The 14344-nt window shown below is 39.5% G+C and overlaps 1 protein-coding gene across 2 annotated transcripts; it reads left to right on the forward strand.

The window, feature by feature from the left end:
- Positions 1 to 10753: 10753 nt before the first annotated feature.
- On the forward strand, positions 10754 to 14253 carry mad2l1bp (MAD2L1 binding protein). 2 transcript variants are annotated; one of them, XM_034184960.1, is made up of 3 exons: positions 10754 to 11196; positions 13200 to 13483; positions 13574 to 14253. In XM_034184960.1, the coding sequence occupies exons 1-3, from the start codon at positions 10905 to 10907 to the stop codon at positions 14099 to 14101; spliced, it is 1104 nt and encodes a 367-aa protein (XP_034040851.1). In that variant the 5' UTR covers positions 10754 to 10904; the 3' UTR covers positions 14102 to 14253. The 2 variants fall into 2 exon arrangements, with proteins under 2 accessions (XP_034040851.1, XP_034040852.1); XM_034184961.1 differs by having other exon boundaries at positions 10754 to 11079.
- Positions 14254 to 14344: the final 91 nt, after the last annotated feature.

Here is a 14344-nt window from a genome sequence, read left to right on the forward strand (position 1 = left end):
AGAATTCAATCAGATCAGAAATAAAGTGTCCATGTAAATGTGGCTACTGAGCTGAGAAAGTGGGGCAGAGGCCTGACTGTGTGGCCCATCGTGGTGCAAGACTTTCCTGATCAAACAGGCATTAAAACCCACAAATGTAGCTTTAACAACATCAGATCCCAGGAAATGGAAAAACTGAAAGAGCAGAAAATAGATTAGTTAACTAGAAGGTGCAACGTCCACATCTTACATGCCTGATGCCAATTTAATTCTGTCCAAAAACTGAACTACTTCATCTTTAACACACAGCATCTCCAGTGTTTAATCCATACTGCCACCAAATGGTTTGAGTCAAAAAGAGTGATGACACTGAGTTTGACCTTTCAATGTCACCCAAGTTCAAAGATCCACAACATAAAGTGCTTTATGACTCCTCATTGCTGTTTAATAGTAACTACAGGCTTATCTTTAACCAATTCCTCAGAATAGTCATTTTAAATATTCCCTATCAGCACTGGGCCCAAATTTTGACCTTAGCCTGTAAATTCAACTCCACCATTTTTAAGTTAGGTAAACTAGTTTGACTTAGGGCCACTAGCCCTAAGCTTCACTAAAAGACCCAGAATTTAAAGTTGAGGTCCCAGGTCTACATGATGGCTCCTAAACTCTTTGTCCCACTGTTCCACCTACTCTCCGGAGTGCCAACAGGTCATGATGGAAAAATCTAGAATGGCCTGAAGGGCCATAATGCCATCAATGATGTGGGGAAGGGGTGTGTGTGTGTGTGTGTGTGTGTGTGTGTTTGGGGGGGGCTGCCTAAGGTTGGTGGGGGTTTGGGAGGCCTCCCCCAAGATGATTTTATAAGATCTTAGGTTCTATGAGCAAATCTGGGCATATCTGAGGCCAAATCCCAGAGTAAGAATTATATTTTTAGGATGCTTTTTGTATGATTTATATACAGTGAGGAAAATAAGTATTTGAACACCCTGCAATTTTACAAGTTCTTCCACTTAAAAACCATGGAGGGGTCTGAAATTTTCATCTTAGGTGCATGTCCACTGTGAGAGACATAATCTAAAAAAAAATATTCGGAAATCACAATGTATGATTTTTAATAATTTATTTGTATGTTACTGCTGCAAATAGGTATTTGAACACCTACCAACCAGCAAGAATTCTGGCTCACACAGACCTGTTAATTTTTCTTTAAGAAGCCCTCTTATTCTGCACTCTTTACCTGCATTAACTGTACCTGTTTGAACTTGTTACCTGTATAAAAGACACCTGTTCTCAAACTCAATCAATCACACTCCAACCTGTCCACCATAGCCAAGACCAAAGAGTTGTCTAAGGACACCAGGGACAAAACTGTAGACCTGCACAAGGCTGGGATGGACTACAGGACAACAGGCAAGCAGCTTGGTAGAAGACAACAACTGGTATGATTATTTATTAGAAAGTGGAAGAAACACAAGATGACTGTCAATCTCCCTCGGTCTGGGATTCCATGCAAGATCTCACTTTGTGGGGTAAGGATGATTCTGAGAAAGCTCAGAACTACACAGGAGGACCTGGTCAATGACCTGAAGAGAGCTGGGACCACAGTCACAAAGATTACATTAGTAACACATGATGCTGTCATGGTTTAAAATCCTGCAGGGCAGCAAGGTCCCCCTGCTCAAGCCAGCACATGTCCAGGCCCGTTTGAAGTTCACCAGTGACCATCTGGATGATCCAGAGGAGGCATGGAAGAAGGTCATGTGGTCAGATGAGACCAGAATAGAGCTGTTTGGAATCAACTCCACTTACCATGTTTAGAGGATGACAACAACCCCAAGAAAACCATCCCAACCGTGAAGCATGGAGGTGGAAACATCATACTCTGGGGTGCTCTTCTGCAAAGGTGACAGGACGACTGCACCGTACTGAAGGGAGGATGGATGGGGTCATGTATTGCGAGATTTTGGCAAACAACCTCCTTCCCTCAGTAAGAGCATTGAAGATGGGTCATGGCTGGGTCTTCCAGCATGACAATGACACACACATACACACAGCCAGGGCAACTAAGGAGGGGCTCCGTAAGAAGCATTTCAAGGTCATGGAGTGGCCTGGCCAGTCTCCAGACCTGAACTTAATAGAAAATCTTTGGAGGGAGCTGAAACTCCAAACCTGAAATATCTAGAGAAGATCTGTATGGAGGAGTGGACCAAAATCGCTGTTGCAGTGTGCAAACCTGGTGAAAAACTACAGGAAACATCTGACATCTGTAATTGCAAACAAAGGCTACTGTACCAAATATTAACATTGATTTTCACAGGTGTTCAAATACTTATTTGCAGCAGTAACATACAAATAAATTATTTTAAAAAAATCATACATTGTGATTTCCGGATTTTTTTGTTTAGATTATGTCTCTCACAGTGGACATATATATATATATATATATATATATATATATATATATATATATATATATATATATATATATATATATATATATATACACACACACACACACACACACACACACACACACACACACACACACACACACACACACACAACTGGAGAACATGAACAAAATAAAGTAAACACAGCCAGTGAATATAGGTAGAAGAAGAGCTTATTTAACGTGGGTAGCCAACAAAAGCATGGAGCTTGTTTCCAGAACGGCCCACGGCACGTGTCACTCCTCCCCACCAGCACTGATGTTAAGAGTGCCAGTCGGAGCGTGGCTGCGATCGGGAAGCGAACCCGAGTCGCTGGCGTCCCAGTTCAGCGTACAAGCTGTTACGCCACACCTCCCTAAAGGTAACTTATTTTATTCTAAGATATGACATACATATATTCTCACAACTAATCTGAGTATACATAATGTTTCTGAAAGGATTATATCACAGCACCACCCGTCTAACCACAGCAGCTCATAAGTAATCCCGATTATTGTTAGGACGACAACCTGTAGCATCAACTAAGCTGTCATCATGGCAGACAAAAACATATTAAATGGATCCTTTTTCCACATTTCTATACAGTTCTTTTTTCCATATGTATAACCTACTATTTTCATTTATTTAGCACCAAATCACAACAAAGTTTCCTCAAGGCGCTTCACACAAGTAAGGTCTAACCTTACCAACCCCTAGAGCAAGCACACAGGTGACAGTGGTAAGGAAAAACTTCCTCTGATGATTTGAGGAAGAAACCTCAAGCAGACCAGACTCAAATGGGCCATGCTACTACTAATCTAAAGTTTTTCTATGTGTTGTTCCCTTCTTTGTAAAATCCAAAGTTTTTTCCGTGTGGTGATCCGGTCAGAAAAGGAGAAAAGTGAGATTTCTGAAACAGACAACAGCTGTGTGACTTTCTTTTAGTACCTGCAATAGTTTAAAAAAAAAAAAAACTGTATTTTTCATGCCATAGAAGATCCAGTGAAAGGTGCTAATTATCCAATGGTCATTTTTCTGCTGATCAGTTGATGCTGGATTTACACTCATCTCAAAAACATTTCCTGGTGGGACAAAAAAATGTAGAAAACTGCGGATCTGCAGGAAATTGCTAGCCATGTACTCTAAGCATGTGCTGCCGTGTGAGAGTGTAAATATGAACAAATGTTTTGTGCAAACATGGCAGAGTTTGTTTTGCTGGTGGACAATGATTTGAAGGAGCTAATTGACGTTGCTAATTCTTCTAACACAAAAGAAACCAAATCCACTACATTGTAAGCCGTCTGGAGGCATGAAGAGCTGTTAGGATGAAGAGGATGAAGTTAGGATGAAAAGCTGGACAAATTTCTGATGCAATTTTTCACTGGCGTGGGGAAAGCAGACGGCAGTCTGTACTGAATTCAGCACAAACAACGGCTTCATAGACTACATCGTCAGAATTTTTTTTTTTTTTGCAAGTTGACTGAGAACAATTTTGGACTCCTATTTAAAGTTCATGTTGAACTATTGACGTCAAAGCAGCAGTGGCGAACACCAAAATGTAAGTCCCTTTTCTGTTGTTTATAAATTAATAAAATATCAAATCACAAGGATCTATTTTTGCTGTTATATAAAACAAATAATGAATGTTTAATTCTTTCAATGGAACAAATATTTAATTTGGTGAAAGCTGGAATGTATTCAACTCAGCTTTGCCTTGTTGAATGATACATTCCAGCTTTCACCAAATTAAATATTCACACCATTGAACTCATAAATAGTCATTATTTGTATACTGTATTCCTTTTTATCCACAGTGCAACATCCAATAAGAAACGACTGTTATTATGGACAGATGACGAGGGACATCATGACTTTGAAGCTGTACAGGATGCGACTGACACATTTCAAGCTCAAATGTTAGGGTTATGGGGCTTTCACAGTGGCGTATTCGTACAGCTGCTCATTGCGGCGTTGTGAGTCACTGAAATACGCCCCAAATGTGTGCGTGCTCGGTTTTTTCCGTTGTGCAGTCTAAGGCACACCTGTGCACTAATCATGGTGTCTAATCAGCATCTTGATATGGCACACCTGTGAGGTGGGATGGATTATCTCAGCAAAGGAGAAGTGCTCACTATCACAGATTTAGACTGGTTTGTGAACAATATTTGAGGGAAATGGTGATATTGTGTATGTGGAAAAGGTTTTAGATCTTTGAGCTCATATCATACAAAATGGGAGCAAAACCAAAAGTGTTGCATTTATATTTTTGTTGAGTATACATACATGCATACATACCCACGTACATACTTATATAAGTATGTACGTGGGTATGTATATATATACATATATATATACATACATATATATATATATATATATATATATATATATATATATATATATATATATATATATATTCTATTTCTACCTCATTTCTTATGTCTTGTACTGTTACAAGTATTATTATTATTATTGCTTATCCTTGCACACACTGTTTGATGAACTTTTTCCTCTACTTGCATCCACCTTGTGTGTTTTTTAAGAGCTGACGTAACATGTGAATTTCTCCTCTGTGAGATCAATAAAGTTTATCTTTATCTTTTTTCGTTTGGCAGATGTGACACTGATCGACCTGTGGTGTGCTACTGAAACACGCCACCTGATGGCGCCATCATGCGCCTCATGATCACACACTTTGCTCCTGCTGAAACCAGTTATCAGGAGTTTAGTGAAAACAGGTATAGTGCCAAAAAACAAAACAAAAAGAACTGCAAACAAAGAAGACAGAACTACAGTTGTAAGAAATAATCATAGACATAACTGTGCAAAAGTCTAAATTCTTGTATTTCTTTATAGATGTGGCTTTATCTTAGTAAATTACTAAATTTAGAATATCCAAATGTTACTTTGGAAAAATTTATTCTTGCAGAGACTTTTGTCTATTTCTTTAAAGAAAGTAGTATATTAAAGAATGTCACAACTTTTCAGATGATGAAAAAAAACAGATTCTGTCATTTCTAGCCCAATTAATAACTCAACAAAGATAAACTTTTAAATCTATGCAATAATTCACACAAAACAATCCAATGTCAATAAAGGTTTCTTTTAAACTTGTGCCAAATCAACACGCAGATCCACATCAGATGTGGAGTGGCAATCCTCAGCAAAGAGGGAAGCTGAAACAACTATGTCTTGCTTTGTATTGTACTCATGAAATATTTAATATTTATATAAGGTTTACTGCTGAAGGATTTGCATCTGCTTTCGAAGTTCCTTTTTAAAGACACGTCAGACTTTTTGAATGTACCCTACTGTATTCATTCACAAAATGTTCAAAGGACAAAACATGTCTCAGTTAATAAATCTTTGAGCTAAAATTACTTATCTGTGTATATGTTAGGATGTAACCTATCAGTTGTTGACCTACATCCATTTGTCCATTTATCTTCATTCCTCAGATATAATCAGTCAGAACTGAACATATAATATACAATAATTACCGATATTTACTAGACTGGGTTACAGTTTATTTTTGTCATTTGCGTTATTATAATAAGTTATGGTAATTAAATGCAAATAATTGTTGATACCACACTTTATAAATTTTTTCTGAAGGTGTGATAAACAATGATACACATTATATTTTAAATATTGGGTGCTAGGTGTGATCTAAGGTGACCAGCAGCCTTTACCTTATAGCCTTTTTGAAATGATTGCACCACATACTAGCAAATTATATTTAATTTTCAAATATGAACAACCGCAGGTGAGACCCAGGTTCACACCGAAACAACAGTGTCCTTCCAACAAGTTGTTGGCCCTGCAGACTGCAGAATACCAGTATGCCCATACAGCCATCAGTCACTGTTGGCCTGAATTCAGTCATAGTTCTGTTACCTTTCAGCAGTGTGTTTAGACATTTCATCACCCGAGATGATACCCAAGTGCTTATATAAAGAATATCTTTTGTTTCTTCAGTTACTCTGCAAACAAGAATAGAGAGACAATCGTTAAACCATTTACAGCATTCTGTTTAATTTCTACGGTGATTAATGGCAATTAATGTTTCTTCTCATTTTGACTCATAATATGCATATGTCGCGGATATGAATGAGCGAAGCTCGTCAGCATCTCACCATGTCATTTAGGTCCTTCAGACTTTGTTTTGAGTAAATGCTTCAGCAGAGCATTTACAGAGCATTACGCCCCCCCAGACCCCCTGCCTTTTTAAGCATTTTTCATTTGCTTTTTCAAAAGCTCCTTGCCATCTAACCATGTCCTTTAGGTCCTTCAGACTTTTTTCAGTAAAATTGCTCTTGGGAGCGTGGCTCTACTCTCTCTCTCTCGCTCTCTCTCTCTTTAAAGATATTTCGGTGTACCTTAGTAAACACTAGTAGAGTTTCACCTTATATTTGGAATGTATAATAGAAGATATACCTTACTGAATTTTCATATCAATGATATGAAAGGGGTGCGCATATTGCACATTGCAAAGTGTACGAGGTCTGTGAGAAAAGTGTCCGACCTTATTATTTTTTTTAAAACCATATGGATTTGAATCACGTGTGATTACATCAGCCAAGCTTGAACCTTCGTGGGCATGCGAGAGTTTTTTCACGCCTGTCGGTGACGTCATTCGCCTGTGAGCACACCTTGTGGAAGGAGTGGTCCAGCCCCCTCTTCGGAATTCCTTTGTCTGAGAAGTTGCTGAGAGACTGGCACTGTGCTTGATCAGAATTTTTTCAAAAACTGTGAGGCACATCCGAGTGGACACCATTCGAGAAATTCAGCTGGTTTTCAGTGAAAATTTTAACAGCTGATGAGAGATTTTGGATTGTTTCTATCGCTGTAAGGACTTCCCACGGAGCGGGACGTCGCGCAGCGCTCCGAGGTGACGTCGTCATCCTGTTTCAAGCTGAAAACCTCCAAATTTAAGCCTCTGTTGACCCAGGACGTCGTGAGAGAACAGAGAACTTTCAGAAGAGGTTGGAATCAGCAGTTTATCCGGACATTCCACTGTTAAAGGAGATTTTTTTTAATGAAAGACATGCGGACGGACTGGCACGTCGGCTCGCAGCCGGCGCGGCGCGCCAGCCACAGGAAAAACACCTCCGTGTTGATAACCATTTGTAAAATCCAGGCGGCTTTTGGTGACTTTCAGTTGAGTGAGTATCTGAGAAATTGTTTAACAGCAGGGCATGTTCCAACTTGTCCTTAAGGCTTCCAACGGAGGTGTCAATCATCTGTGTCCAATCAGATTTCAGGGGAGTCCAGTGAAACCCCGGCCTCCACTCTAGCACACTGAACTATACACTGCGTGGAATGGCCGTCACGGCTGAGCGAGTGAAGCCAAGCCACTGCGTTGTCGGCCATCTTGCGTCCCCCAAAAGGCGCAAACGCTGCACAGTGGAATCAGGTCGATAGTATAGGGTCAAACTTACCAATTTCTGCAGAATGAAGCCCTTCGTCAAATTGTTATGCAATATCATTAAGCTCTGTTAAGGCCATTTATAATACTTGTACACCCAGTGTAGTTTTTGATAGATTACTAAAGTAAATAGAAACAAAAACTTGTTAAATCTATGGACATTATAAGCTCTTGCAATGCAACACCATTTCAATACTTTCTATCATATTATACGGTTGTCAACATGCACAAAGCCCCCCCCCACACACACACAGACATAATGTTCATTTGACACAACACACACACACACACACACACACACACACACACACACACACACACACACACACACACACACACACACACACACACACTCACTCAAAACACCCCAAACGGTGCACATCAACCACAATCAAATGCACAAATACTTTTTAATGTTGTGCACACACACAGAAAAGCACACAAGTAATTGGTCAATCAGTTAAAGTAAATATTAGAATGTATTTTAGTTTTGCAGAAGTAGGAACATTGCAACAAATCACAATCACAGTTGATGTAAAGCAGTCAATCCTTTCACACGTCAATGTATACTCTATCAAACTGAAAATGAACTATGTGACAGCTTTAGTGTCTGAAACAACAAAATACAACTAGAGCAATGGCCCAATTTTAAATGAGTTGTTTACATTTCAAAACTTTACAGCATCTGATTAACACATTTTGAAAAATACCTTTTTATGTATGTACAGAGCGTGTACTCACTTTCATCATCAAATGGAGCAGCATCTTATTTGGATCCAAAATAAAAAAAAATAGTATAGTAATATTATTTGATAATGCTCTATAGAAGTTGACATTTTCAAAGAAGCCAGACCAAGTTGGAGGCAGAAAATTTCAAAATGTATATTACGTGTATTATATATGTATTATTATATTACATATATTATATATTATATAATTATTATATATATTATATTATATGTTTTACTGTATATGTATTATATTATATGTATATTACTGAATCTGGCCTGTCAACTTCATGGAAAACTCATAATAATAAAGCAAAACTGAAAATCATGAAAGTCCTCTCCCACGATTTTCACGAGTATCACGATTTGTGCAATTAATTGCAGCACAAGACGGCATTTTGCGGTGCAAACAAAGCTAAATAAAATCAAACAAAGCGAAATTGGTGATTATTAAACGACTTTTTTATATCGGCGTTCGAAGTTCTGGGGGACACAAGATGGAATTTTCTGTACTTCCGCCGGCTTCACGCCTCAGCGGCCAATCAAGGTGCAGTGATCGATTGGGTCCATTCCACATGGTGTAGAGTTCAGTGCTCTAGCGCCACCCATGCCAGGAAGTGTTTGACATTTGTACATTTCCTGTTTCACTGTGACTGAGAATTTCTCACTTCCTGTTTGAGTGTGACCTTGCCACTGAGTTCCCGTGAGATTCCATCGGATCATTCCAGGAAGTGTTTGACATTTGAACATTTTCTGTTTTACTGTGGACTTGAATTTTGGCAATTCCAGTTTAGGGCGCCCTGTACCATGAGTGAGCTTCGCGCCGCTGCGCGACGCTTCGCTCATATCATATTGTTGTCTATAATCCAAGTGTTAGTCATGCTTTTTAAAAAAATAAACTGGTGCATATTCCATGTGAGATGTGCATAGGACATAATGTGCAGCATTTTAATATTGTTCCTAGTTTAGTTATTTCATGAATTAAATTATCTATATGTAATATTTCTTCTGTTCCAGTTGCATTACTGAAAATCACTTCAGTGTAGTATGTTGTAATTGTTTTCTTGGAGCCAAGTGTAATTGGACTACATTTTTTAAGTGCATAGAGGAAATAAATCTAGTTTTGTTTAGAGGTGGGCGGATCGATCCTAATATCGATAATATCGATACCAACGCTGGTATTGATATTGAACGATCCTCGAGTAAAAAGACTGATAATCAAGCTTTTTTCTCTCCCGCACGCACTGACTGCTGCACACGCAGATTCATCAAAGTCTCCGTCTGTAAGAGCAGCGCTGCGCTGTCACACAACATGGAGCAGCACACCCTCCCCCCTCTGGTCTTTTGTTGTTGTGCTGTCACATGGCTCAGCGGCGCCAGCTAACAGCCATGCAGGTAGGCTCAGCCTGGCCCGCCCACTCAGCGCTCTCCTCAAGTCAACATGTGACACATGAACATGATACGGTTAAATAAAAACCTCTAATCCTTTGTTCTCAACAGGGGAACAGGACCTTAACGTATTCTTTCTTTATTTATACTTTCTTTATTTAATTTTCACTTATTGTTTTTATTTTGTTTAAAGCCAGAAGTGCACTAAAGGAAGGAAATTCCTTATTCTTTATATTATTTTCTTGTATTGTTTGGCTTGAAAAAATAAAAAAAGAACAAGTTTGAAACTGTTTCCAATATTTGTTGTGGTGTGTTAGTTTTTCTCTGTTGTGGTTTGTCAGTTCTCTAACCTCAGAAGATTGTTTTAATTTGCTTTAAGTTCTATTTTTTACACTCTTTATTTAAGAAACAATGTAGAGAAGTGCACTGAAGGGAAGGAATTCCTTATTTTTCATTATTTTATTGTATTGTTCGACTTTAAAAACAGAATAAGTTTGAAACTGTTTACAATATTTGTTGTGTGTTAATTTTGTTGTATTGTGGTTTGTCAGCCCTCTACCTCAGGAGATTTTGTTTTGTGTTGAGTGATATTTTTTAAAACAAAAATGTTGATTGTGATAATAAAGTATTTTGTTGTCACGTATGTTTGGCGAAATTCTATCCTAAGTCTTTTGGATCCTTTGGATCTCTCAAATTTAAATATGAAAAAGTATCGGTATCTGTATCGATATCGGCGAGACTGGGCCTGTATTTACTTGGTATGGGATCAATACCAAAATTCCCGGTATCGTCCACCTCTAGTTTCGTTATTTGAAAAATGTCACGGGACTTCGTGTTGTCGGTGACGTCACTTCCTGAATGACGCGAGATTCAAAAAATGCTTCACAATGGCAACACTGAGTCGAGCTGTGTTTCGAATACAGTTCTATGTTTCACCAACGCTGATCAGACATGGAAGAGACGCTTCCTGGTATTAAGATAAAAAAGCGTCTCTCATTTTCGTCAAATACGGATAACAGTGAGCATCAAGATCTTAGTTTGGCATGTCAATTTCGCAAGTTAAGCGCTTCGGACTCATGCCGACCTCCGCCCGAAGTTAGCGGACACAGCTTGGTTCAAACTACAGGTACATGTCCAAAAGACAGCATCGTCCTAGACGTACCCGAACATTCCAGCGCAGAACAGTATCGTGTAAGTCGTAGTGAAGACAAAGAAAATATTCCAGCTCCGACCACCAGTCCCGGTAGGTAACAACGGAAGGTGAAGTCTAAAATGCTAATGCTAACTTTGTTTAAGGCGCGAGTAATAGGCCCATAAACTGTACGTTCAAATGTGAAAAATGACCAGATTAACACGTTAGGAAGTGTTCTTGTGAAAATTATTCTCACGGAGTTCGATATAGACTGTCAGCAGTTTCATTTTTCTGCTCTTAAAACCAGCTGTTTAAGTTGGAATCCTCATATTGACAGTCAAAGCAGTGCTGATGTCTCACTTAACTGCTACAAAGGGAAAAAGTATGAATTCATTAAAAAAATAAAATCTACCAAATATGGCCTGTAAACCTTTAAAAACAGGTAAGGCAACAAACTTGGTCAGACACCAACAAACAGGAGACAAACTGGGATTTGAACCCTTTGAATTAGGGATGGGGAGTCAAAACCAAGGCCTTGGGATATTGGAGTTGTCCAGACAGAGACTTAAAAAGCACAAGTCAGTTTTCAAGACCATGAATTTAATTAGACTTAACTGTTAATATTCAAAAGTGAAATTACTGTCGCAAAGACGGGTCTCAGCAGCTCAGATAAGGTCAACCTTAAACGTTTAGGGAGTTGGTGGCGTAACAGCTTGCACGTTGGACTCGGATGCCAGCAATTCGGGCTCGCTTCCCGATTGCAGCCGTGCTTCTAACTGGCACGCTTACAGAGCTGGGGAGGAGTGAGAGACGTGTGCCGTGGGCCCTTCTGGATATAAGTCCTTCATTGAGACTTTTGTTGGTTACCCATGTTAAATAAGAGAACCTCAACCTGAAAATCGTATGAGGTCAAAAGACTAAGTATACCAAAATTAAATATAAATATCTAAGATAGATATTGAGGTATTTTGATGGCTCACATTAGAGTGTGCAGATAATTGCCTTTTGCCAAGATTTCGTATTCACAAAATATGACATTTATTCCCTCGCTTATTCATGCATTCCACAGGCCACAATTGACAACCTAATCAACTCTATGCGAAGGAGATGTGTTGCACTGCATGAGGCAAATGGTGGTCACACCAGATACTGACTGGTATCTCCCCCCCCAATAAAACAAAACTGCACCTTTCAGAGTGGCCTTTTATTGTGGGCAGTCTAAGGCACACCTGTGCACTAATCATGGTGTCTAATCAGCATCTTGATATGGCACACCTGTGAGGTGGGATGATTATCTCAGCAAAGGAGAAGTGCTCACTATCACAGATTTAGACTGGTTTGTGAACAATATTTGATGGAAATGGTGATATTGTGTATGTGGAAAAAGTTTTAGATCTTTGAGTTGATCTCATACAAAATGGGAGCAAAACCAAAAGTGTTGCGTTTATATTTTTGTTGAGTGTATATGGTATACCAAGACGGCAGCCGTGTGTTTTCACGCCAGTGAGGCACGTGACGTGGAAGTAAACAGAAAGTGACGTTGCTGCAACCCATAAAACTGGCATTTTGTAGCTCCCAGCATAAGTCACCACAATTGTTTTTTGTTGTTTTCTTTTTTCCTCTGTGAAGCACTGAACACCATGTAATGCACTCAGAATATAGCACCATGGCACACAATGTGACTTTATTCATTCTGTTGATGTAATTTTTAATTCATGTCTACTCAATCTAGTCAGGGACAGAATCGAGACAGAATGAATGGGTGAATGTAAACACACTTGGGCTGTATGCTGTTCGCTGTTACAAAAGACCCAGATATAGTCAAGTTCTCATATGTCCGCCCCCACCAATTACTTTCAATTCAGAGACAATATCAAGTAATTGCAAAGGTGGTCTCTGGACTCTAGTGTTACAACACTGTCTAGCACTACAACACTATGAATATTCAACACTGTGTAGACCTTGGAAGTATTTCATCCTGAAGCAGCTGCAGTATGCAAAGTGTGTCAAAAGATGTCTGGTTACTTTGTTCAAACACTGTGTGCCCTTTAGCAAACTCATATTGGAAGCATAAGTCTGTTGCTCACTTTAAATGGCTTTCATTTTTCTTACAGGTAATATCCAGGGAAAGAATATTCCAGATAACAAAATGCTGCAAAATTCCACCGTGGCTATACATGAAAGTCAAGGTAGCAAAGAAGAAATTAATACTGACATGGCGAGCAGAAATCAGGAGGGATGCAGTGTGAATGTGGTTTTCCATGGCACTGTGCATCTAGAAAGCTGCTGCCGTTTTGTCAGCGAGATCCTCAAGTGCGTCCTCTATCAGAGGCAGCAGCTACCAATGACATACGACCAGTTGGTGTACGCTGAGAAACAATGGCAAGCTTCAGTGCAGGTAAACAGAGCAAATTCTCATGGTGCTGCTCCTAAATGAAAATTAATGTCATGAGATTACTGTGACTAAGAGTCTGTTTTCACATTTTAGGATAAAGAGGCAGTGAGCTGGAGGCCGGTGCACTCTACAGACATGGACTGGCGTAAGCATCAGCGGACCCTTCAGGAAATCGATGAGGTTCTGAAGCGGCTGGAGGAGCTGTTTTGCCTCAGCAGGGTGCCCTGTGTTCTCTTACTCCTGGGCGGCTCTGTCATTCTCCCCAAGGAGATGTATGAGATTAACATGGAGTCACTGGCGCTGGCATGTGGAGATGACTGTTTGTCGGAGTCATCATGCTTAAGGCAGCTCTTCCACACACTGTTTGTGGCTGACGTTTTGTCCGATGCGAAATCTGTTCGTTTAATGCCAACCACAGTCTTGGCTCTGGCTCACAGGGACTGTGGTGTCAGTTGGTTCCTGCCTAAACTGCACTTCAAAAAGCCAAAACGTGTGAAGAACCAAGTTATTGCCCTGTCTACTGATCCTGGCTGCTGTAAAGAACAAAAGCCAGAAGTGTCAGACTGGATGGATTATGTGTGGTTTCAGGCACCTGTGACTATTAAGGGCTTCACTGCCTGACCACAAATGTTATGGAATAGAAACTGATATTCTCCCCATACAGACTGTGTGCATTTTAATGAAAGTTCATACTCTGCTTGAACTGCACCTATTTTAATTGTTTTGCTTGTGATTACATGCGTGACCAATAAACAGTATTTGGTTCACTGGCATTATAGTGCAGTATTATCTACAATATGAATCCGTTCTGCTTTCAAGAAGCTAAATCTACTGGAGGATTGTTTGCATTACTGTCCAGTGTAG

The sequence above is a fragment of the Thalassophryne amazonica genome, chromosome 13, assembly GCF_902500255.1.
Source record: "Thalassophryne amazonica chromosome 13, fThaAma1.1, whole genome shotgun sequence".
Taxonomy (NCBI): domain Eukaryota; kingdom Metazoa; phylum Chordata; class Actinopteri; order Batrachoidiformes; family Batrachoididae; genus Thalassophryne; species Thalassophryne amazonica.

Bases quoted from the DNA above. Each gene is read 5' to 3' on its own strand.
- mad2l1bp (XM_034184960.1), top strand. From the start codon at position 10,905: ATGGAAGAGACGCTTCCTGGTATTAAGATAAAAAAGCGTCTCTCATTT. The intron at 11,197-13,199 runs GTAGGTAACAAC...TTTTTCTTACAG, and splicing joins AGCTCCGACCACCAGTCCCG to GTAATATCCAGGGAAAGAAT. The intron at 13,484-13,573 runs GTAAACAGAGCA...TTCACATTTTAG, and splicing joins AATGGCAAGCTTCAGTGCAG to GATAAAGAGGCAGTGAGCTG.